The sequence below is a fragment of the Coregonus clupeaformis genome, unplaced genomic scaffold, assembly GCF_020615455.1.
Source record: "Coregonus clupeaformis isolate EN_2021a unplaced genomic scaffold, ASM2061545v1 scaf0565, whole genome shotgun sequence".
Taxonomy (NCBI): domain Eukaryota; kingdom Metazoa; phylum Chordata; class Actinopteri; order Salmoniformes; family Salmonidae; genus Coregonus; species Coregonus clupeaformis.
Window position 1 is genome coordinate 256441 of NW_025534020.1, and position 24320 is coordinate 280760.

Sequence of the window (24320 nt, forward strand, 5' to 3'; positions counted from 1 at the left end):
TGAACCCAGGTGCTCGGCACCATACTGTGTTAACCCGCTGAGCTAAAGCCTTAAAGACGGTCTCCGTCTCTCCCTGCAGTGCCATCGGATCCACAGAACGTTAGCCAGCCAGTTCAAGTACGCCTTGGTCTGGGTAAGTCAGCAGCACTCCATGCTAGCAACGTTGGGTTGGCTCTCTGCGTTAAAAAACACTGGATCTTTCTATCATGACTCCATTTTGTGACTGTCTTCCTGTTGTGTTCCAGGGCACCAGCACCAAGTTCGACCCCCAGCGGGTGGGGCTAACACACATCATGGAGCACGAGGACGTCATCCAGATTGTTAAGAAGTGAAACAGCCCTTCTGATAGGACAGATGACGGGCTGGGTGGGAAAGTTAGTAAAACAGGGCTTCTGATTGGACAGATGATGGGCTGGGTGGGAAGAGTTAGTAAAACAGGGCTTCTGATTGGATAGATGACAGGCTGGGTGGGAAGAGTTAGTAAAACAGGGCTTCTGATTGGACAGATGATTGGCTGGGTGGGAAGAGTTAGTAAAACAGCCCTTCTGATTGGACAGATGACGGGCTGGGTGGGAGGAGTTAAAAACAAAACAGGAAGTTGATTTATGCAGAACCAGTGTACAGTAGATTCTAAAGTCCTGATTCTTATTTTGTGTATGAAACTAAAAATAACCAATCAAGAACCAGATGTGATCTGAGTTACAAGAGGACAGGATCAGCATATTTGATCTTTGTTGACATGGAAACGCATCCAGAATGAACAGGGAAACTAAATAAATTCTAAGAACTTGAAATGGACACGGCTTGCTTCTTTGGTTTTGTTTTTCCATTGGTTGCAATTTGTCTTGTTTTTTGAATTCCAATAGAGCAGGTTCTGTAGTCTGCAGAAGTAAGGCGACTGACAGCAGAGAGCGAGGTGTTGAATTGAAATGACAGTTTTCCCCCCAAGGTACAAGGGCTGGGGTCAATTCAAATTGAAGGCAGTCAATTCAGGAAGTAAACTTAAAATACAATTTGAAATAACTATATATTGTCAATGATCTCAAACTGAGCAGTAGAAACAATTTTATTTCAAGTTTTTTAATTTTTGAAATGTTTAATTAAAATCACTTCCTGAATTGACTGCCTTCAATTGGAATTGACCCCAGCCCTGTTAGGTACATGTCTAGGATCAGCTTCCCCTCGCCCAATCCTGAACAGGCCAAACTGGCCAAGATCAGCATCTCAGGGCAACTTCACCCTACTCCTATTCAAACCAGTGGCAGAGGAGAGAGGGCTAGAGTGGGCTACTGAAAGGAACGATGAGCCCCAACTTCACCCTACTCCTATTCAAACCAGTGGCAGAGGAGAGAGGGCTAGAATGGGCTACTGAAAGGTACGATGAGCCCCAACTTCACCCTACTCCTATTCAAACCAGTGGCAGAGGAGAGAGGGCTAGATTGGGCTACTGAAAGGAACGATGAGCCCCAACTTCACCCTACTCCTATTCAAACCAGTGGCAGAGGAGAGAGGGCTAGATTGGGCTACTGAAAGGAACGATGAGCCCCAACTTCACCCTACTCCTATTCAAACCAGTGGCAGAGGAGAGAGGGCTAGATTGGGCTACTGAAAGGAACGATGAGCCCCAACTTCACCCTACTCCTATTCAAACCAGTGGCAGAGGAGAGAGGGCTAGATTGGGCTACTGAAAGGAACGATGAGCCCCAACTTCACCCTACTCCTATTCAAACCAGTGGCAGAGGAGAGAGGGCTAGATTGGGCTACTGAAAGGAACGATGAGCCCCAACTTCACCCTACTCCTATTCAAACCAGTGGCAGAGGAGAGAGGGCTAGATTGGGCTACTGAAAGGAACGATGAGCCCCAACTTCACCCTACTCCTATTCAAACCAGTGGCAGAGGAGAGAGGGCTAGATTGGGCTACTGAAAGGAACGATGAGCCCCAACTTCACCCTACTCCTATTCAAACCAGTGGCAGAGGAGAGAGGGCTAGAGTGGGCTACTGAAAGGTTACGAGGAGCCCCTTTTCCCCTCTCCCTCCTTGGCTGGATGTCCTTTGGGTGGTGGACAGTGGTCTATAATAATAATAATAATAATAATAATATGCCATTTAGCAGACGCTTTTATCCAAAGCGACTTACAGTCATGCGTGCATACATTTTTGTGTATGGGTGGTCCCGGGGATCGAACCCACTACCTTGGCGTTACAAGCGCCGTGCTCTACCAGCTGAGCTACAGAGGACCACCAGGTCTAAGGCACTGCATCGCAGTGCTAGCTGTGCCACTAGAGATCCTGGTTTGAATCCAGGCTCTGTCGTAGGCCGGCCGGCGACCTGGAGACCCCATGGGCCGGCGCACAATTGGCCCAGGGTAGGGGAGGGAATGGCCGGCAGGGGATGTAGCTCAGTTGGTAGAGCATGGCGTTTGCAACGCCAGGGTTGTGGGTTCAATTCCCACGGGGGGGGGCCAGTATGAAAAAATAAAATAATGTATGCACTCACAACTGTAAGTGGCTCTGGATAAGAGCGTCTGCTAAATGACTAAAATGTAAATGAGAGAGGGCTAGATTGGGCTACTGGAAGGTACGAGGAGCCCCTGTTTTGTGATAGAAAGCTCTGGGTGTGTGGTCCATCACATTTAACACGTCTTTTTAACAATCGCCTTACAAGTGTCAGGAACAGATTTGATTATCTTTGGTAATCTTCACCTCGGACTAGTTAAACATTAACAGCTAAACTCTCATATAGTGTGTGTCAGGGAAATGTAATGTTAAACTGTCGGAAGTGAGGAGGGTTCACAGTGCAGCAGAAGGAGCTGGCTCAGACGGTTGAAGAGGTCGTTTCCAGCCCGTAGGTAAGTCATGGAACACGTTTCTCTATTTGGAGCATCAAATCAGACTCTCTAGAGCATATTTCGTACTGGGCGTGCGTTTCAAAGTGATTAAACAAATGTAATGTAAGGTGAGAAAGATTTAAAAACAGTACATTTTCTTAAATGAGACGTTAAAATGTTAAAACCTGAGAGGCTTAATGCATTACGATAAGATCTATAGAGTGAGATAAAACAGATAGGATGACCAAACGCACCCTTTTAAGGAAAAGCACAGCTATAAAGGTGTCTTAAGATCTTTCCTTAAAAATGTCTAGACTTTCTGAGCTAGATGGTAATGTTCAGCAATTATGTTCAATATGGCTCAGTTTCAGGAGCTATAACAGACTCCAGACTCTAGTCTAAATACTGTAGCGCATAAATGGCTCAGTGTATCAGACCTTCAATATGGTTCAATATGGTGTAAATATACACTAGATGACTGTTGGGACAGGTGGCTTCAAAGCCTCTCAATGGCCAATGCATAGCATCTGCAATCCAGGGTTTATTTAAATTTACAACATTGGTTCTAACGCATATTATCCATTATAAACTGGGTGGTTCGAGCCCTGAATGCTGATTGGCTGAAAGCCATGGTATATCAGACCGTATACCATGGGTATGACACATTTATTTTTTACTGTTCTAATTGTGTTGGTAGACAGTTTATAATAGCAATACGGCACCTATATGGCCAATATACCACGGCTAAGGGCTGTATCCAGGCACTCCGTGTTGCGTCGTGCGTAAGAACAGCCTTGGGCCGTGGTATATTGAGCCATATAACACACCCCCTCGTGCCTTATTGCTTAATTATATTGACCAGAAACTCTAGTTGCCGCTCTAACAATAAAAATTCCTTTATTCCAATAGTTACTACAGCCACAAAGTCAAAATATCGTTACAAATTCATAAAAACAAAACGTTGCTTTTTATTTTATTTATGGTTAGGCATAAGGTTAGCAGTATGGTTTAGGTTAGGTTTAAAGTCAAATTTTAAGAAGAAACATTTTTGAAATAGGCGAAAAAACGCCACATGCAACTCTTGTTGTTTTTTATTGCACTGCTTTGCTTTATCTTGGCCAGGTCGCAGTTGTAAATGAGAACCTGTTCTCAACTGGCTTACCTGGTTAAATAAAGGTGAAATAAATAAATAAATAAAATGCTGGAGAAGACTGATTTTGGGCCCCAGTTATACCTCTTGCTTCACCTTTTCCTCTCTGGTTTTAATAATCTTGCAGGGGACCTGGAAATATGATACCCCTCGAATAAACTCTACAGCACAGAATGTGACTGATGTTTGGAGGGGTCCCTTGCAAAAGAGACTTTCTTCTCAATGGGACTCCCTGTTTAAATAAAGATTAAACGTTGCACCCATAGAGATCCTATTAAATTACTAGAGGGGCTATGTCATAAACCCTCAAAGTTCCATATCGGGTGAACATGGCAGCCATCTTGGTCAGGGAGAAATCCAAAACCAGTCTAATTGGAATGAATGGCAGTAGAGGCATAGGTGCTTTTATTTATGCAGGAAAATAAATGTAAGGCATGTGATGTATCAGAAATTGTGCAATGGAATTATAGTCAACCTAAAATATAGTTATATAATTATAAATACAGTTAAATGGGTTTTATACACATTTTCTATATAAATAGCCTCTAGAATATATATAAACAGGCCGTACATGTCTCAGATTTGGTTCTCTTGGAAAGCTGAGTGCTATTGTATGATACAATATCAGTATGTGTTTCATTTACAACTTGTCTAAATCCTATCATCAACTGATTTTAGCCAGGGTATGGCTGTGGACTGATTGGCATTGTTTGAATGACATTTTTTGGCATATTGGCAGTTAATTAGAAAAATGTATGGAATCATTCCTCTAAAACTGTCTGGATAGCTAGCTAACACACATACAGTGCAGATATATTCATCCTTTTACACAATATCTTATCACAGCACTGGCTGACCTTTGGATAATCATAAGAAGGTTCATGTCCATTCTAGTATTCTAATGACTAATTATATGGTTGCACCTGTGAATGAAACTCAGTGAAATACCTACATCCTCTTCCCTCTTTTCTCTCCAGTAGTGGATGAATGAATAAAATAATCAAAATAATGAATTAATTGTGAGTCGCCACGGCAACGCCCGCGCTCCTTGACCCCCCCCCCCCTCAACCCTTCAACTTTGACCTCGCCCACGCGACTCACCTGTCCTCCTCGCGGACCTGCTGTTGGCGCCTTTACCAACGGTCGCCCTGCTTTCTGCCTCTCGAGTAGAGCGGTTAGCGGCTGCTCCATTCACCAGCCAACACAACACCGGCATAATAACGACATAAAAAATGCAAACGCATCCATTCCGCCTGTACGACACGGCGAAGAGGTAGAGACTAGGAAGAAAGCGAGAGAGGGAGTTTACTAGTGATAGTGGTTATATCAACAGGTGTGAGAGTTAGTAAGCGGGAGTTTTAAAGATGAGAGAGGAATGGATGGAGAGATTCTGTTTTGGAATAACCTGAGCTGAGGAGGAGAGAAGATGGAGGGACTGTGACAGGAGATACAGAGGGAGAGCGGCGCATTGTGTTGTAACGTTATGGGGTAGGCATTACACTTGATGCTGGATCATATGGCTGTGTGTTATTGTTTGGAAGTAGCTGCTAGCTAGCTAGGACGTTGTATTTTAAAACTCCACACTACTTTATCAGTATAATGTTTTAGTAAACTCCACACAACTATATCAGTATAATGTTTTAGTAAACTCCACACAACTATATCAGTATAATGTTTTAGTAAACTCCACACAACTATATCAGTATAATGTTTTAGTAAACTCCACACAACTATATCAGTATAATGTTTTAGTAAACTCCACACAACTATATCAGTATAATGTTTTAGTAAACTCCACACAACTATATCAGTATAATGTTTTAGTAAACTCCACACAACTATATCAGTATAATGTTTTAGTAAACTCCACACAACTATATCAGTATAATGTTTTAGTAAACTCCACACTACTATATCAGTATAATGTTTTAGTAAACTCCACACAACTATATCAGTATAATGTTTTAGTAAACTCCACACAACTATATCAGTATAATGTTTTAGTAAACTCCACACAACTATATCAGTATAATGTTTTAGTAAACTCCACACAACTATATCAGTATAATGTTTTAGTAAACTCCACACAACTATATCAGTATAATGTTTTAGTAAACTCCACACAACTATATCAGTATAATGTTTTAGTAAACTCCACACAACTATATCAGTATAATGTTTTAGTAAACTCCACACAACTATATCAGTATAATGTTTTAGTAAACTCCACACAACTATATCAGTATAATGTTTTAGTAAACTCCACACAACTATATCAGTATAATGTTTTAGTAAACTCCACACAACTATATCAGTATAATGTTTTAGTAAACTCCACACAACTATATCAGTATAATGTTTTAGTAAACTCCACACTACTATATCAGTATAATGTTTTAGTAAACTCCACACAACTATATCAGTATAATGTTTTAGTAAACTCCACACAACTATATCAGTATAATGTTTTAGTAAACTCCACACAACTATATCAGTATAATGTTTTAGTAAACTCCACACAACTATATCAGTATAATGTTTTAGTAAACTCCACACAACTATATCAGTATAATGTTTTAGTAAACTCCACACAACTATATCAGTATAATGTTTTAGTAAACTCCACACAACTATATCAGTATAATGTTTTAGTAAACTCCACACAACTATATCAGTATAATGTTTTAGTAAACTCCACACAACTATATCAGTATAATGTTTTAGTAAACTCCACACTACTATATCAGTATAATGTTTTAGTAAACTCCACACAACTATATCAGTATAATGTTTTAGTAAACTCCACACAACTATATCAGTATAATGTTTTAGTAAACTCCACACAACTATATCAGTATAATGTTTTAGTAAACTCCACACTACTATATCAGTATAATGTTTTAGTAAACTCCACACTACTATATCAGTATAATGTTTTAGTAAACTCCACACAACTATATCAGTATAATGTTTTAGTAAACTCCACACAACTATATCAGTATAATGTTTTAGTAAACTCCACACAACTATATCAGTATAATGTTTTAGTAAACTCCACACAACTATATCAGTATAATGTTTTAGTAAACTCCACACAACTATATCAGTATAATGTTTTAGTAAACTCCACACTACTATATCAGTATAATGTTTTAGTAAACTCCACACAACTATATCAGTATAATGTTTTAGTAAACTCCACACAACTATATCAGTATAATGTTTTAGTAAACTCCACACAACTATATCAGTATAATGTTTTAGTAAACTCCACACAACTATATCAGTATAATGTTTTAGTAAACTCCACACAACTTGATCAGTATAATGTTTTAGTAAACTCCACACAACTATATCAGTATAAAGTTTTAGTAAACTCCACACTACTATATCAGTATAATGTTTTAGTAAACTCCACACAACTATATCAGTATAATGTTTTAGTAAACTCCACACTACTATATCAGTATAATGTTTTAGTAAACTCCACACAACTATATCAGTATAATGTTTTAGTAAACTCCACACAACTATATCAGTATAATGTTTTAGTAAACTCCACACTACTATATCAGTATAATGTTTTAGTAAACTCCACACAACTATATCAGTATAATGTTTTAGTAAACTCCACACAACTATATCAGTATAATGTTTTAGTAAACTCCACACAACTATATCAGTATAATGTTTTAGTAAACTCCACACAACTATATCAGTATAATGTTTTAGTAAACTCCACACAACTATATCAGTATAATGTTTTAGTAAACTCCACACTACTATATCAGTATAATGTTTTAGTAAACTCCACACAACTATATCAGTATAATGTTTTAGTAAACTCCACACTACTATATCAGTATAATGTTTTAGTAAACTCCACACAACTATATCAGTATAATGTTTTAGTAAACTCCACACAACTATATCAGTATAATGTTTTAGTAAACTCCACACAACTATATCAGTATAATGTTTTAGTAAACTCCACACTACTATATCAGTATAATGTTTTAGTAAACTCCACACAACTATATCAGTATAATGTTTTAGTAAACTCCACACAACTATATCAGTATAATGTTTTAGTAAACTCCACACAACTATATCAGTATAATGTTTTAGTGTTTGGGCCATTCAGTTGACTGCAGTGTTATAAACAACAGTTTACTTTCAGCACCTGTTGAATTTGGAAGCACAAAGGCCTACTACACACTGGTCTAACAGTAGAGGTCAGGGTTTCCCAAACTCGGTCCTCGGGACCCCAATGGGTGCACGTTTTGGAAGCAGATAGGCCTACTACACATTGGTCTAACAGTAGAGGTCAGGGTTTCCCAAACTCGGTCCTCGGGACCCCAATGGGTGCACGTTTTGGAAGCAGATAGGCCTACTACACATTGGTCTAACAGTAGAGGTCAGGGTTTCCCAAACTCGGTCCTCGGGACCCCAATGGGTGCACGTTTTGGAAGCACAAAGGCCTACTACACACTGGTCTAACAGTAGAGGTCAGGGTTTCCCAAACTCGGTCCTCGGGACCCCAATGGGTGCACGTTTTGGAAGCACAAAGGCCTACTACACACTGGTCTAACAGTAGAGGTCAGGGTTTCCCAAACTCGGTCCTCGGGACCCCAATGGGTGCACGTTTTGGAAGCAGATAGGCCTACTACACACTGGTCTAACAGTAGAGGCCAGGGTTTCCCAAACTCGGTCCTCGGGACCCCAATGGGTGCACGTTTTGGTTTTTGCCCAACACTACACAACTGATTTAAATAATCAACTAATCGTCAAGCTTTGATTATTTGAATAAACTGTGTAGTGCTACTGAGTTTGGGAAATGCTGGTATAGGCTATATGTTTATATGTAGGTCAAGAACAAACACTTATGTATAATATAAGTTTGTTGTTGACCTATAAAAGGGTTTACTTATAATACTGTTTTATAGTGGTAGCCAACAGCTAATATGAGCAGTGGCACTCTTTTATATCTGTCCAGGCTGTAGTGTAGTGTACTCCTGTAGGCCCTGTCTGTCTGTCTGTCTGTCTGCCTGCCTGCCTGTCTGTCTGTCTGTCTGTCTGTCTCTCTGCCTGTCTCACAGCAGGAACATCATTTACATTTTAGTCATTTAGCAGACGCTCTTATCCAGAGCGACTTACAGGAGCAATTAGGGTTAAGTGCCTTGCTCAAGGGCACATCGACAGATTTTTCCACTAGTCAGCTCAGGGATTAGAACCAGCGACCTTTCGGTTACTGGCACTACGCTCTTAACCACTAAGCTACCTGCCGCCTCATTAGATGTCGATCAATAACCTTGGCTGAGACCTGAAGATTTGAGTTAGCTCCCCAACACTAATGCCTAGGCTTTAGCTCAACTCGGTTTACAGTTTGTTAGTAACTGTTACGCTTGTATTTTATAAAGTATCAACACCACCATTTTATCAGCATATATTTGATTTACTTTACCTGTGTATAAGTTAGTAGTAGACTACAGTATTTCTAAATAGTGTTTGAGCCACTGTTAAATCTATGGAAGCGTGTGTATGGTTTATTTAGAGCCTGCCTACAGTACTGTTTTCAAGTGGCAGCCATCAGCTGGTGTGATAATAAGAGAAGATCCTATATTTTCCAGCCTGCAGGCTATCAGACAGATGACTTATTTAGACCCTGTCTGCAACCCACCTTAACGCCACGCAGGAAAACATTAGACCTCTAGCTGGTCTGCACTCACCTGATCAACAACCTTGTCTGAGACCTGAAAGATTGGATTTAGCTCCCCCCGTACTAAGGCCTTGCGTTTAGCTCAGTGGTGCTCTGATTGTGTGTGCGTCCATCCTCATGTAGTTTATTTCCTGTCAGTTCGTGTTGACTCTGCTGCCTCCTCTGGACTAACCTGATCATTACAGAGACATTTATCTTCTATCTATGGTGATGTAGTGGTTAGAGACATTTACCACTAACCCAACCCCCTATCTGTTGTTTAGGGTGAGATGTCAGAAGCAGGGATTAAAAGGTCCAATGTAGCTGTTTTGTCTCAATTTCAAATCATTTCTGGGTAACAATTAAGTACCTAATTCTGATCGTTTTCAATTAAAATTGTAAAAAATAGAGTGTTTGTCTGTTATAGGAACATTATGCAGTCAGAGTGTTGTCTGTCTGTTATAGGAACATTATGCAGTCAGAGTGTTGTTTGTCTGTTAGGAACATTATGCAGTCAGAGTGTTGTTTGTCTGTTAGGAACATTATGCAGTCAGAGTGTTGTTTGTCTGTTATAGGAACATTATGCAGTCAGAGTGTTGTTTGTCTGTTATAGGAACATTATGCAGTCAGAGTGTTGTTTGTCTGTTATAGGAACATTATGCAGAGTCAGAGTGTTGTTTGTCTGTTAAGGAACATTATGCAGTCAGAGTGTTGTTTGTCTGTTATAGGAACATTATGTAGTCAGAGTGTTGTTTGTCTGTTAAGGAACATTATGCAGTCAGAGTGTTGTTTGTCTGTTATAGGAACATTATGCAGAGTCAGAGTGTTGTTTGTCTGTTATAGGAACATTATGCAGAGTCAGAGTGTTGTTTGTCTGTTATAGGAACATTATGCAGTCAGAGTGTTGTTTGTCTGTTATAGGAACATTATGCAGTCAGAGTGTTGTTTGTCTGTTATAGGAACATTATGCAGAGTCAGAGTGTTGTTTGTCTGTTAGGAACATTATGCAGTCAGAGTGTTGTTTGTCTGTTATAGGAACATTATGCAGAGTCAGAGTGTTGTTTGTCTGTTATAGGAATATTATGCAGAGTCAGAGTGTTGTTTGTCTGTTATAGGAACATTATGCAGAGTCAGAGTGTTGTTTGTCTGTTATAGGAACATTATGTAGTCAGTGTTGTTTGTCTGTTATAGGAACATTATGTAGTCAGTGTTGTATGTCTGTTATAGGAACATTATGCAGTCAGTGTTGTTTGTCTGTTATAGGAACATTATGCAGTCAGAGTGTTGTTTGTCTGTTATAGGAACATTATGCAGAGTCAGAGTGTTGTTTGTCTGTTATAGGAACATTATGCAGTCAGTGTTGTTTGTCTGTTATAGGAACATTATGCAGTCAGTGTTGTTTGTCTGTTATAGGAACATTATGCAGAGTCAGAGTGTTGTTTGTCTGTTATAGGAACATTATGCAGAGTCAGAGTGTTGTTTGTCTGTTATAGGAACATTATGCAGAGTCAGAGTGCTGTTTGTCTGTTATAGGAACATTATGCAGAGTCAGAGTGCTGTTTGTCTGTTATAGGAACATTATGCAGTGAGTGCTGTTTGTCTGTTATAGGAACATTATGTAGTCAGTGTTGTTTGTCTGTTATAGGAACATTATGTAGTCAGTGTTGTTTGTCTGTTATAGGAACATTATGTAGTCAGAGTGTTGTTTGTCTGTTATAGGAACATTATGCAGAGTCAGAGTGTTGTTTGTCTGTTATAGGAACATTATGTAGTCAGTGTTGTTTGTCTGTTATAGGAACATTATGTAGTCAGTGTTGTTTGTCTGTTATAGGAACATTATGCAGAGTCAGAGTGTTGTTTGTCTGTTATAGGAACATTATGCAGAGTCAGAGTGTTGTTTGTCTGTTATAGGAACATTATGCAGAGTCAGAGTGCTGTTTGTCTGTTATAGGAACATTATGCAGAGTCAGAGTGCTGTTTGTCTGTTATAGGAACATTATGCAGTGAGTGCTGTTTGTCTGTTATAGGAACATTATGCAGAGTCAGAGTGTTGTTCGTCTGTTATAGGAACATTATGCAGTGAGTGCTGTTTGTCTGTTATAGGAACATTATGCAGTGAGTGCTGTTTGTCTGTTATAGGAACATTATGCAGTGAGTGCTGTTTGTCTGTTATAGGAACATTATGCAGTGAGTGCTGTTTGTCTGTTATAGGAACATTATGCAGTGAGTGCTGTTTGTCTGTTATAGGAACATTATGCAGTGAGTGCTGTTTGTCTGTTATAGGAACATTATGCAGTCAGAGTGTTGTTTGTCTGTTATAGGAACATTATGCAGTGAGTGCTGTTTGTCTGTTATAGGAACATTATGCAGTGAGTGCTGTTTGTCTGTTATAGGAACATTATGCAGTGAGTGTTGTTTGTCTGTTATAGGAACATTATGCAGTGAGTGCTGTTTGTCTGTTATAGGAACATTATGCAGTGAGGCTGTTTGTCTGTTATAGGAACATTATGCAGTCAGAGTGTTGTTTGTCTGTTATAGGAACATTATGTAGTCAGAGTGTTGTTTGTCTGTTATAGGAACATTATGCAGAGTCAGAGTGTTGTTTGTCTGTTATAGGAACATTATGTAGTCAGTGTTGTTTGTCTGTTATAGGAACATTATGTAGTCAGTGTTGTTTGTCTGTTATAGGAACATTATGCAGAGTCAGAGTGTTGTTTGTCTGTTATAGGAACATTATGTAGTCAGAGTGTTGTTTGTCTGTTATAGGAACATTATGCAGAGTCAGAGTGTTGTTTGTCTGTTATAGGAACATTATGCAGTGAGTGCTGTTTGTCTGTTATAGGAACATTATTCAGAGTCAGAGTGCTGTTTGTCTGTTATAGGAACATTATGCAGTGAGTGCTGTTTGTCTGTTATAGGAACATTATGCAGAGTCAGAGTGTTGTTTGTCTGTTATAGGAACATTATGCAGTGAGTGCTGTTTGTCTGTTATAGGAACATTATGCAGTGAGTGCTGTTTTTGTTTGTTATAGGAACATTATGCAGTGAGTGCTGTTTGTCTGTTAGGAACATTATGCAGTGAGTGCTGTTTGTCTGTTATAGGAACATTATGCAGTGAGTGCTGTTTGTCTGTTATAGGAACATTATGCAGTGAGTGCTGTTTGTCTGTTATAGGAACATTATGCAGTGAGTGCTGTTTGTCTGTTATAGGAACATTATGCAGTGAGTGCTGTTTGTCTGTTATAGGAACATTATGCAGTGAGTGCTGTTTGTCTGTTATAGGAACATTATGCAGTGAGTGCTGTTTGTCTGTTATAGGAACATTATGCAGTCAGAGTGTTGTTTGTCTGTTATAGGAACATTATGCAGTCAGAGTGTTGTTTGTCTGTTATAGGAACATTATGCAGTGAGTGTTGTTTGTCTGTTATAGGAACATTATGCAGTGAGTGCTGTTTGTCTGTTATAGGAACATTATGCAGTGAGTGCTGTTTGTCTGTTATAGGAACATTATGCAGTGAGTGCTGTTTGTCTGTTATAGGAACATTATGCAGTCAGAGTGTTGTTTGTCTGTTATAGGAACATTATGCAGTGAGTGCTGTTTGTCTTTTATAGGAACATTATGCAGTGAGTGCTGTTTGTCTGTTATAGGAACATTATGCAGTGAGTGCTGTTTGTCTGTTAGGAACATTATGCAGTGAGTGCTGTTTGTCTGTTATAGGAACATTATGCAGAGTCAGAGTGCTGTTTGTCTGTTATAGGAACATTATGCAGTGAGTGCTGTTTGTCTGTTATAGGAACATTATGCAGAGTCAGAGTGTTGTTCGTCTGTTATAGGAACATTATGCAGTGAGTGCTGTTTGTCTGTTATAGGAACATTATGCAGTGAGTGCTGTTTGTCTGTTATAGGAACATTATGCAGTTAGTGCTGTTTGTCTGTTATAGGAACATTATGCAGTGAGTGCTGTTTGTCTGTTATAGGAACATTATGCAGTGAGTGCTGTTTGTCTGTTATAGGAACATTATGCAGTGAGTGCTGTTTGTCTGTTATAGGAACATTATGCAGTCAGAGTGTTGTTTGTCTGTTATAGGAACATTATGCAGTGAGTGCTGTTTGTCTGTTATAGGAACATTATGCAGTGAGTGCTGTTTGTCTGTTATAGGAACATTATGCAGTGAGTGTTGTTTGTCTGTTATAGGAACATTATGCAGTGAGTGCTGTTTGTCTGTTATAGGAACATTATGCAGTGAGACTGTTTGTCTGTTATAGGAACATTATGCAGTCAGAGTGTTGTTTGTCTGTTATAGGAACATTATGTAGTCAGAGTGTTGTTTGTCTGTTATAGGAACATTATGCAGAGTCAGAGTGTTGTTTGTCTGTTATAGGAACATTATGTAGTCAGTGTTGTTTGTCTGTTATAGGAACATTATGTAGTCAGTGTTGTTTGTCTGTTATAGGAACATTATGCAGAGTCAGAGTGTTGTTTGTCTGTTATAGGAACATTATGTAGTCAGAGTGTTGTTTGTCTGTTATAGGAACATTATGCAGAGTCAGAGTGTTGTTTGTCTGTTATAGGAACATTATGCAGTGAGTGCTGTTTGTCTGTTATAGGAACATTATTCAGAGTCAGAGTGCTGTTTGTCTGTTATAGGAACATTATGCAGTGAGTGCTGTTTGTCTGTTATAGGAACATTATGCAGAGTCAGAGTGTTGTTTGTCTGTTATAGGAACATTATGCAGTGAGTGCTGTTTGTCTGTTATAGGAACATTATGCAGTGAGTGCTGTTTTTGTTTGTTATAGGAACATTATGCAGTGAGTGCTGTTTGTCTGTTAGGAACATTATGCAGTGAGTGCTGTTTGTCTGTTATAGGAACATTATGCAGTGAGTGCTGTTTGTCTGTTATAGGAACATTATGCAGTGAGTGCTGTTTGTCTGTTATAGGAACATTATGCAGTGAGTGCTGTTTGTCTGTTATAGGAACATTATGCAGTGAGTGCTGTTTGTCTGTTATAGGAACATTATGCAGTGAGTGCTGTTTGTCTGTTATAGGAACATTATGCAGTGAGTGCTGTTTGTCTGTTATAGGAACATTATGCAGTCAGAGTGTTGTTTGTCTGTTATAGGAACATTATGCAGTCAGAGTGTTGTTTGTCTGTTATAGGAACATTATGCAGTGAGTGCTGTTTGTCTGTTATAGGAACATTATGCAGTGAGTGCTGTTTGTCTGTTATAGGAACATTATGCAGTGAGTGCTGTTTGTCTGTTATAGGAACATTATGCAGTGAGTGCTGTTTGTCTGTTATAGGAACATTATGCAGTCAGAGTGTTGTTTGTCTGTTATAGGAACATTATGCAGTGAGTGCTGTTTGTCTTTTATAGGAACATTATGCAGTGAGTGCTGTTTGTCTGTTATAGGAACATTATGCAGTGAGTGCTGTTTGTCTGTTAGGAACATTATGCAGTGAGTGCTGTTTGTCTGTTATAGGAACATTATGCAGTGAGTGCTGTTTGTCTGTTATAGGAACATTATGCAGTGAGTGCTGTTTGTCTGTTATAGGAACATTATGCAGTGAGTGCTGTTTGTCTGTTATAATGTACTGCATAATGTACTGCATAATGTAATAATTTTTAGCTGCCAATTTTACTTTATTTTCCTTTTTTCCATCGCAACTTTTTTCCCTTATTCAACTTTTTCACTCCGGACGCTTTATCTGGACATGGTTCGTCAACATCTTCAACAGCCGAAGCTAAGTAGTAACATTAACATGATGTCTTCTAATTGCAGTCGCTGTACTCATAATATACAGGAGAACGATCGCCTTACGGCGAGAATAGCTGTGCTACAAGCCCAGCTTCAGACGCAATCGTTAGGCAAGGGTAATTTCAGTGTAGGAAAGGAAGAAACAGCGTCTGTGCCACCAGTAAGTACAGACAGTAACGTTAGTATAAATCCCCCCGCACAGTCCCCGCGGCCGGACAACTTTCTCATGGCTTCTGGAGGGAAATACTGTTGGAATGCTCAACCGGTGTCGCTCATTCAGCCGACAGAAACCTTCAACCGGTTTTCCCCATTATGTAGCGAGTCGGAGTATTACGCTTGGTGGGGACTCAGGTGCAGAGACGGACACACGGACAACAGAGGGTGAATTAGGATGTCGTTTATTCAGCGTGAATTGGCAGAGAGAAACAGTTCAGGGTGGAATAGCTTCAGACCGGGGTAGGAGCTGAGTGGGGGAGAGCCAGTAGTCCGGAGAGCTGGAGGACGAGGGATAACAGACAACAGATGAGCAGGTTGCCGCGTGGGTATGGCAGGTAGGCAGGCAGCAGGAACAGACGGGATCTGGTCGAAGGAGAGACAGGTTACAAAACGTGGCAGAAACAACTATAATGCTGAGATAGTAACAACTATACTGAGATTGCTGTACGGGGCCAAGTTACCACAGGTAGTGTAGGAACGAACTGGCGCTGGAGAGGTGTCCAGCCCGGGTAGATGACTGCTGGTTGATTGGTGACAATGAGCCGCAGCTGGAGGTAACTGAGCATGAGAGAGAATGGCCACGCCCCCTGACCTAGATCCTCTGCCTGGGCTGCACAGCAGGGGGAGACAGACACAGACAACACACACAGGGGAAAAAAGTAGCAAGGGAAACAAGCGGGGCAGGACCAACAGTGCCGGATCGTAACAGTACCCCCTCAACGGGCGCCACCCGGCGACCCACCCGGCTTGTCAGGGTGGTCCCTATGGAAATCCGCCACCAGCTGAGGATCCAGTATAAATCGTCGGGGAATCCAGGACCTCTCCTCGGGACCGTATCCCTCCCAGTCCACCAGGTACTGAAGCCCTCTACCACGCCTCCGGACGTCCAGCAGTCTCCGCACCGTGTAGGCTGGATGGTCGTCAAACACTGCGGTGGCGGAGGGGGGATCCACAGGCGGACACAAAGGGCTGGAGGAGACCAGCTTCAGCTGGGACACGTGAAATGTAGGATGGACTCTCATGGCCTGGGGAAGCTTCAACCGAACAGCCGAAGGGTTGATGATGGAATCGATCTTGAAAGGACCCAAATACCGGGGCGACAGCTTACGGGAGTCAGTGCGCAGGGGGATGTTGCTGGAGGAGAGCCAGACTCGCTGACCAGGCTGGAACTGGGGAGCGACTACCCTGTGCCTGTCCGCCACTCTCTTGTTCCGCTCTGCTGTCCGTAGAAGGGCCTCACGGGTGTCCACCCACACCTTGCGGCAGCGACGAAGGTTATCCTGAACTGACGGGATGGCTAACTCCCTTTCCTGAGACGGGAACAATGGCGGTTGGTACCCCAAAGCCGCCTCAAATGGTGAGAGGCCGGTGGCAGAGGAGGTGAGGGAATTGTGGGCATATTCGACCCACGGGAGATGTTTGGCCCAGGTGGACGGGTTCTGGGATGTCACACAGCGTAGAGCAGCCTCCAGGTCCTGATTGGTCCTCTCAGTCTGGCCATTGGACTGGGGATGAAAACCTGATGAGAGACTGACAGAGGCACCCAGAGCAGAACAAAACTCCTTCCATACCCGAGAAATGAACTGTGGGCCTCTATCGGACACTATGTCCACAGGTATTCCATGGGGACGGAATACATGTAGGACAAAAAGGTCGGCTGTCTCACTGGCAGATGGTAATTTTGGTAATGCAACAAAATGGGCAGATTTAGAGAATCTGTCCACGATGGTGAGTATGGTGTCATTACCCTCAGACATAGGAAGTCCAGTGACGAAGTCCAAGCCCACGTGAGACCAAGGGACGACTCGGGACTGGGAGAGGCCGCAGCAGGCCCGAAGGAGCCCTGTGGGACGCCTTGTTTTGGGCACAGATGGAACAGGCCGCCACGTACTCCCGGACGTCTGCCTCGGCGGATGGCCACCAAAAGTGCCTCTTAAGTAGCGACAGTGTACGGTTCATACCAGGGTGGCAGGAGAATCGTGAGGTGTGGATCCAGTTGAGCACTTGCGGCCGCACGGCTGCGGGAACATAGAGAAGGTCGGGGGGGCCATCGGCCGGTCCAGGTTCCAACTCTTGTGCCGATCGGACGAGGGACTCGATTTCCCAGTGAACAGCCGCCACCAAACAGGAAGCGGGCAGAACAGGTTCAGGATTGCTGAAGTCTTCATTGTCTGTAAACTGGCGAGAGAGAGCATCAGGCTTGACATTACGTGTACCAGGACGATATGTTAAAATAAACTTGAACCTGCTGAAGAACAGAGCCCATCTGGCCTGACGGGAGTTCAGCCTCTTGGATGACTGGATGTAAGCCAGGTTCTTGTGGTCTGTCCAGACTATGAAGGGTTGCTCTGCTCCGTCTAGCCAGTGCCTCCACTCCTCCAACGCCAGCTTGACAGCAAGCAACTCCCGGTTACCCACGTCGTAGTTCTTCTCAGCAGGGGTCAATCTCCTGGAGAAAAAGGCCACAGGATGGAGCTTCTGGTCCGTGGGGGAACGTTGTGACAGGACTGCCCCCACCCCCGAATCAGAGGCGTCCACTTCCACAATAAACTGCAAACTAGTGTCTGGATGAATAAGAACAGGTGAGGTGGTGAACAGTTCCTTCAATGTACTCACAGCTGACTCGGCCTCAGGCGTCCACAGGAATGGCACCTTAGGGGAGGTGAGCTTGGTCAGGGGGGCAACCACTCGGCTGAAACCCCTGATGAAGCGGCGGTAGAAGTTGGCGAAGCCCAGGAAGCGTTGTAGCTGCTTCCGAGACGTGGGTGTGGGCCACTCCACAACCGCTCTGATCTTGTCAGGGTCTGGTGACACTTGTCCCCGCTCGATAATAAAGCCCAAAAAAGGGGACGGACTGCCGGTGGAACTCACATTTTTCTGCTTTCACATACAGTTTATTTTCCATGAGGCGTTGGAGAACCAGACGGACGTGGGAGACGTGTTCATCCTGTGACTTAGAGAATATTAGAATGTCATCCAAATAGACAAACACAAAACGGTGTAGAAAATCCCTCAACACATCGTTAATCATGGCCTGAAACACTGCTGGGGCGTTAGTGAGACCGAATGGCATGACTAGGTATTCAAAGTGTCCGAGAGGGGTATTGAACCCAGTCTTCCATTCGTCTCCCGGCCTGATCCTAACGAGGTGGTAAGCGTTACGTAGGTCGAGTTTGGTAAACACGGTGGCACCATGAAGGGGTTCAAATGCTGAGTTGATGAGAGGCAGGGGTACGTATTTCTGACTGTGATGTTATTAAGTCCTCTGTAGTCAATGCAGGGGCGTAATGTTTTGTCCTTCTTCTCTACAAAAAAGAACCCAGCACCAACAGCGGAAGATGAGGGACGAATGATGCCAGAGGCTAGGGAGTCGCCTATGTAGGTTTCCATAGCTTCTCTCTCAGGGACGGGACAGATTGAAAAGCCGACTGACGGCAAAGGAGCTCCAGGCAGTAACTCAATAGCGCAATCGTATGGCCTATGAGGTGGTAATGAAAGTGCCTTGGATTTACTGAATACCTCGGCCAGGTCCAGGTACTCCTCAGGGACTGAAGAGAGGTCTGGGGGTTTTGACAGGGGAAGCAGGGGGAACCTACCGAGGGCGGAATAGCCGACCCAAGGCAAACAGAATGGCAGTGAGTGCTCCAACTGTGTATCTTGTGGTTTTGCCAGTCAATATGGGGGTTGTGAATGCTAAGCCAAGGGAAACCGAGGATAAGGGGGGAGGCCGAGGAGGAGACTACTTTAAACTGGATGGTTTCCTTGTGATTGCCGGACAGCATGAGAGAAACGGGGACCGTTTGATGGGTGATGTTGGCAAACTGATGGCCGTCAATAGCGGTTACTGTTATAGGCTTAGGCAGGGGCTTAACAGGGATCTCAGCCTGAGTGACCAGGTTAACGTCAAGGAAACTATCCTCAGCACCAGAGTCGATGAGAGCAGCTAGTGGGAGAGATAGATTCCTGAACTGGACTGTAGCTGGGATAACTAGGACGGGGTGCTGTGGGCATTGAGTCAGGTGTAGCACTCGCAAGTATGCCCACTTTTACCTGCGAGCTTGGTCTTTTGGGCGAACCGGACAGTTAACCAGGAAATGAGTGCGGTCCCCACAGTACATGCACTCACCAGCCCGCATGCGCCGTTCCTTTCGGCAGGGGACAGACGAGCACGACCCAGCTGCATGGGCTCGTCTAGTTCCGTGGAGGGATCCGCTGCGGTGTGGACTCGACCGCCCCCTCTCCTGTCTCCTCTCCCGTAGCCTGTTGTCTATTCGTGTAGCAAGGGAAACGAGAACATGAAGGTTAGCAGGCTCATCACGAACAGCTAGTTCATTCTTAATCGTGTCACTTAGACCGTTAACAAACGCTCCCTGAAGAGCTTCGGTCATTCCACTTGGAATCGGCTGCCAAGGTCCAAAAATCAATGGCGTATTCAGCCACGCTACCCGTGCCCTGTCGTAGCTTCAATAGTCTCTTTGTGGCGGTCCCGGCATGGTCCGGGTGATCAAACACAACTTTCAATTGAGAGGAAAAATCGTCAAACGACAGGCTGGCAATCTGCTGAGTAGAACAAGCCGCTTCTGCCCAAATCAAAGCTTTGCCCCTCATTAACCCCAGTGCGTAATGTACCTTTGAGGATTCCGTGGAGAAAGACAGGGGCTTCTGTTGGAACACCAAGCGGCACTGAAGCAGGAAACCACGGCATTTGTTCAGGTCCCCGGTGAAAGGTTCGGGGTGAGGTTGTAGGGGGGTTCCCGAAGGGCAGGAGCGGAAGCCGAGCCTGGAGCCACTGTAGGAGGAACAGGCGGAGGAGAAGCAGAGGGAGGAAGGGTAGTGAGTGTTACCAGGTTAGCTACCTGAGAGGTGAGATGAGATACTTGATCCAACAACTGCTGGTTGTTATCCACAAGAGTCCGGATGAGTTGGTCGTGTTGTCCCAATAACATTCCCTGTGAATGGAGGGCGCGTTGTACGCCATCACCCGTTGTTTCATGTGGCATCTCTGCTGAGTCCATGTTTGGCCAGTTCGTTTCTATTACGCTTGGTGGGGACTCAGGTGCAGAGACGGACACACGGACAACAGAGGGTGAATTAGGATGTCGTTTATTCAGCGTGAATTGGCAGAGAGAAACAGTTCAGGGTGGAATAGCTTCAGACCGGGGTAGGAGCTGAGTGGGGGGAGAGCCAGTAGTCCGGAGAGCTGGAGGACGAGGATAACAGACAACAGATGAGCAGGTTGCGGCGTGGGTATGGCAGGTAGGCAGGCAGCAGGAACAGACGGGATCTGGTCGAAGGAGAGACAGGTTACAAAACGTGGCAGAAACAACTATAATGCTGAGATAGTAACAACTATACTGAGATTGCTGTACGGGGCCAAGTTACCACAGGTAGTGTAGGAACGAACTGGCGCTGGAGAGGTGTCCAGCCCGGGTAGATGACTGCTGGTTGATTGGTGACAATGAGCCGCAGCTGGAGGTAACTGAGCATGAGAGAGAATGGCCACGCCCCCTGACCTAGATCCTCTGCCTGGGCTGCACAGCAGGGGGAGACAGACACAGACAACACACACAGGGGAAAAAAGTAGCAAGGGAAACAAGCGGGGCAGGACCAACAGTGCCGGATCGTAACACGGAGTCTGAGTCTGAGTCTTCTCTTGTCTCTACTCCTCCCGTTACGGGGTCTGAGACGCCGAAGGCTCCCACCATTAGCTCTGACAAATTGAAAACCCTAGTCATTGGCGACTCCATTACCCGCAGTATTAGACTTAAAACGAATCACCCAGCGATCATACACTGTTTACCAGGGGGCAGGGCTACCGACGTTAAGGCTAATCTAAAGATGGTGCTGGCTAAAGCTAAAACTGGCGAGTGTAGAGAGTATAGAGATATTGTTATCCACGTCGGCACCAACGATGTTAGGATGAAACAGTCAGAGGTCACCAAGTGCAACATAGCTTCAGCTTGTAAATCAGCTAGAAAGATGTGTCGGCATCGAGTAATTGTCTCTGGCCCCCTCCCAGTTAGGGGAAGTGACGAGCTCTACAGCAGAGTCTCAGCACTCAATCGCTGGTTGAAAACTGTTTTCTGCCCCTCCCAAAAGATAACATTTGTGGATAATTGGCCCTCTTTCTGGGACTCACCCACAAACAGGACCAAGCCTGACCTGCTGAGGAGTGACGGACTCCATCCTAGCTGGAGGGGTGCTCTCCTCTTATCTACCAACATAGATAGGGCTCTAACTCCTCTAGCCCCACAGTGAAATAGGGTGCAGGCCAGGCAGCAGGCTGTTAGCCAACCTGCCAGCTTAGTGGAGTCTGCCAATAGCATAGTCAGTGTAGTCAGCTCAGCCATACCCATTGAGACTGTGTCTGTGCCTCGACCTAGGTTGGGCAAAACTAAACATGGCGGTGTTCACCCTAGCAATCTTATTAGGATAAAGACCTCCTCCATTCCTGCCATTATTGAAAGAGATCGTGATACCTCACATCTCAAAATAGGGTTACTTAATGTTAGATCCCTCACTTCAAAGGCAGTCATAGTCAATGAACTAATCACTGATCATAATCTTGATGTGATTGGCCTGACTGAAACATGGCTTAAGCCTGATGAATTTGCTGTGTTAAATGAGGCCTCACCTCCTGGTTACACTAGTGACCATATTCCCCGTGCATCCCGCAAAGGCGGAGGTGTTGCTAACATTTACGATAGCAAATTTCAATTTACAAAAAAAAAATGGCGTTTTCATCTTTTGAGCTTCTAGTCATGAAATCTATGCAGCCTACTCAATCACTTTTTATAGCTACTGTTTACAGGCCTCCTGGGCCATATACAGCGTTCCTCTCTGAGTTTCCTGAATTCCTATCAGACCTTGTAGTCATAGCAGATCATATTCTAATTTTTGGTGATTTTAATATTCACATGGAGAAGTCCACAGACCCACTCCAAAAGTATTTCGGAGCCATCATCGACTCAGTGGGTTTTGTCCAACATGTCTCTGGACCTACTCACTGCCACAGTCATACTCTGGACCTAGTTTTGTCCCATGGAATAAATGTTGTAGATCTTAATGTTTTTCCACAAAATCCTGGACTATCGGACCACCATTTTATTACGTTTGCAATCGCAACAAATAATCTGCTCAGACCCCAACCAAGGAGCATCAAAAGTCGTGCTATAAATTCTCAGACAACACAAAAATTCCTTGATGCCCTTCCAGACTCCTTCTGCCTACCCAAGGACGTCAGAGGACAAAATCAGTTAACCACTTAACTGAGGAACTCAATTTAACCTTGCGCAATACCCTAGATGCAGTTGCACCCCTAAAAACGAAAAACATTTGTCATAAGAAACTAGCTCCCTGGTATACAGAAAATACCCGAGCTTTGAAGCAAGCTTCCAGGAAATTGGAACGGAAATGGCGCCACACCAAACTGGAAGTCTTCCGACTAGCTTGGAAAGACAGTACCGTGCAGTACCGAAGAGCCCTCACTGCTGCTCGATCATCCTACTTTTCCAACTTAATCGAGGAAAATAAGAATAATCCAAAATTTCTTTTTGATACTGTTGCAAAGCTAACTAAAAAGCAGCATTCCCCCAAGAGAGGATGGCTTTCACTTCAGCAGTAATAAATTCATGAACTTCTTTGAGGAAAAGATCATGACCATTAGAAAGCAAATTACGGACTCCTCTTTGAATCTGCGTATTCCTCCAGGGCTTAGCTGTCCTGGATCTGCACAGCTCTGCGAGGGCCTGGGATCGGGAGAGACACTTAAGTGTTTTAGTACTATATCTCTTGACACAATGATGAAAATAATCATGGCCTCTAAACCTTCAAGCTGCATACTGGATCCTATTCCTACTAAACTGCTGAAGGAGCTGCTTCCCTGTGCTTGGCCCTCCTATGTTGAACATAATAAACAGCTCTCTATCCACCGGATGTGTACCAAACTCACTAAAAGTGGCAGTGATAAAGCCTCTCTTGAAAAAAGCCAAACCTTGACCCGGAAAATATAAAAAACTATCGGCCTATATCGAATCTTCCATTCCTCTCAAAAATTTTAGAAAAAGCTGTTGCGCAGCAACTCACTGCCTTTCTGAAGACAAACAATGTGTACGAAATGCTTCAGTCTGGTTTTAGACCCCATCATAGCACTGAGACTGCACTTGTGAAGGTGGTAAATGACCTTTTAATGGCGTCAGACCGAGGCTCTGCATCTGTCCTCGTGCTACTAGACCTTAGTGCTGCCTTTGACACCATTGATCACCACATTCTTTTGGAGAGACTGGAAACCCAAATTGGTCTACACGGACAAGTTCTGGCCTGGTTTAGATCTTACCTGTCGGAAAGATATCAGTTTGTCTCTGTGAATGGTCTGTCCTCCGACAAATCAACTGTACATTTCGGGTGTTCCTCAAGGTTCCGTTTTAGGACCACTATTGTTTTCACTATATATTTTACCTCTTGGGGATGTTATTCGAAAACATAATGTTAACTTTCACTGCTATGCGGATGACACACAGCTGTACATTTCAATGAAACATGGTGAAGCCCCCAAAATTGCCCTCGCTAGAAGCCTGTGTTTCAGACATAAGGAAGTGGATGGCTGAAAACTTTTTACTTTTTAAACTCGGACAAAACAGAGATGCTTGTTCTAGGTCCCAAGAAA

At 43.3% G+C, this 24320-nt stretch overlaps 1 protein-coding gene and 1 long non-coding RNA gene across 3 annotated transcripts in view; both read left to right on the forward strand.

Moving 5' to 3' along the window:
• Positions 1-798, forward strand: part of drg2 (developmentally regulated GTP binding protein 2) — a 37355-nt gene extending 36557 nt beyond the window's left edge. For both annotated transcript variants that reach the window (XM_045215954.1, XM_045215953.1), the window contains exons 13-14: positions 80-133; positions 246-798. In XM_045215954.1, the coding sequence (XP_045071889.1) occupies positions 80-133; positions 246-332 (141 nt within the window). In that variant the 3' untranslated portion in view covers positions 333-798. The remainder of the gene's footprint in view (positions 1-79; positions 134-245) is intronic.
• A 4362-nt stretch (positions 799-5160) lies between these two features.
• Positions 5161-24320, forward strand: part of LOC121584315 — a 41769-nt gene continuing 22609 nt past the window's right edge. The window contains exon 1 of the long non-coding RNA XR_006003694.2: positions 5161-5468. This is a non-coding gene — a long non-coding RNA (uncharacterized LOC121584315). The remainder of the gene's footprint in view (positions 5469-24320) is intronic.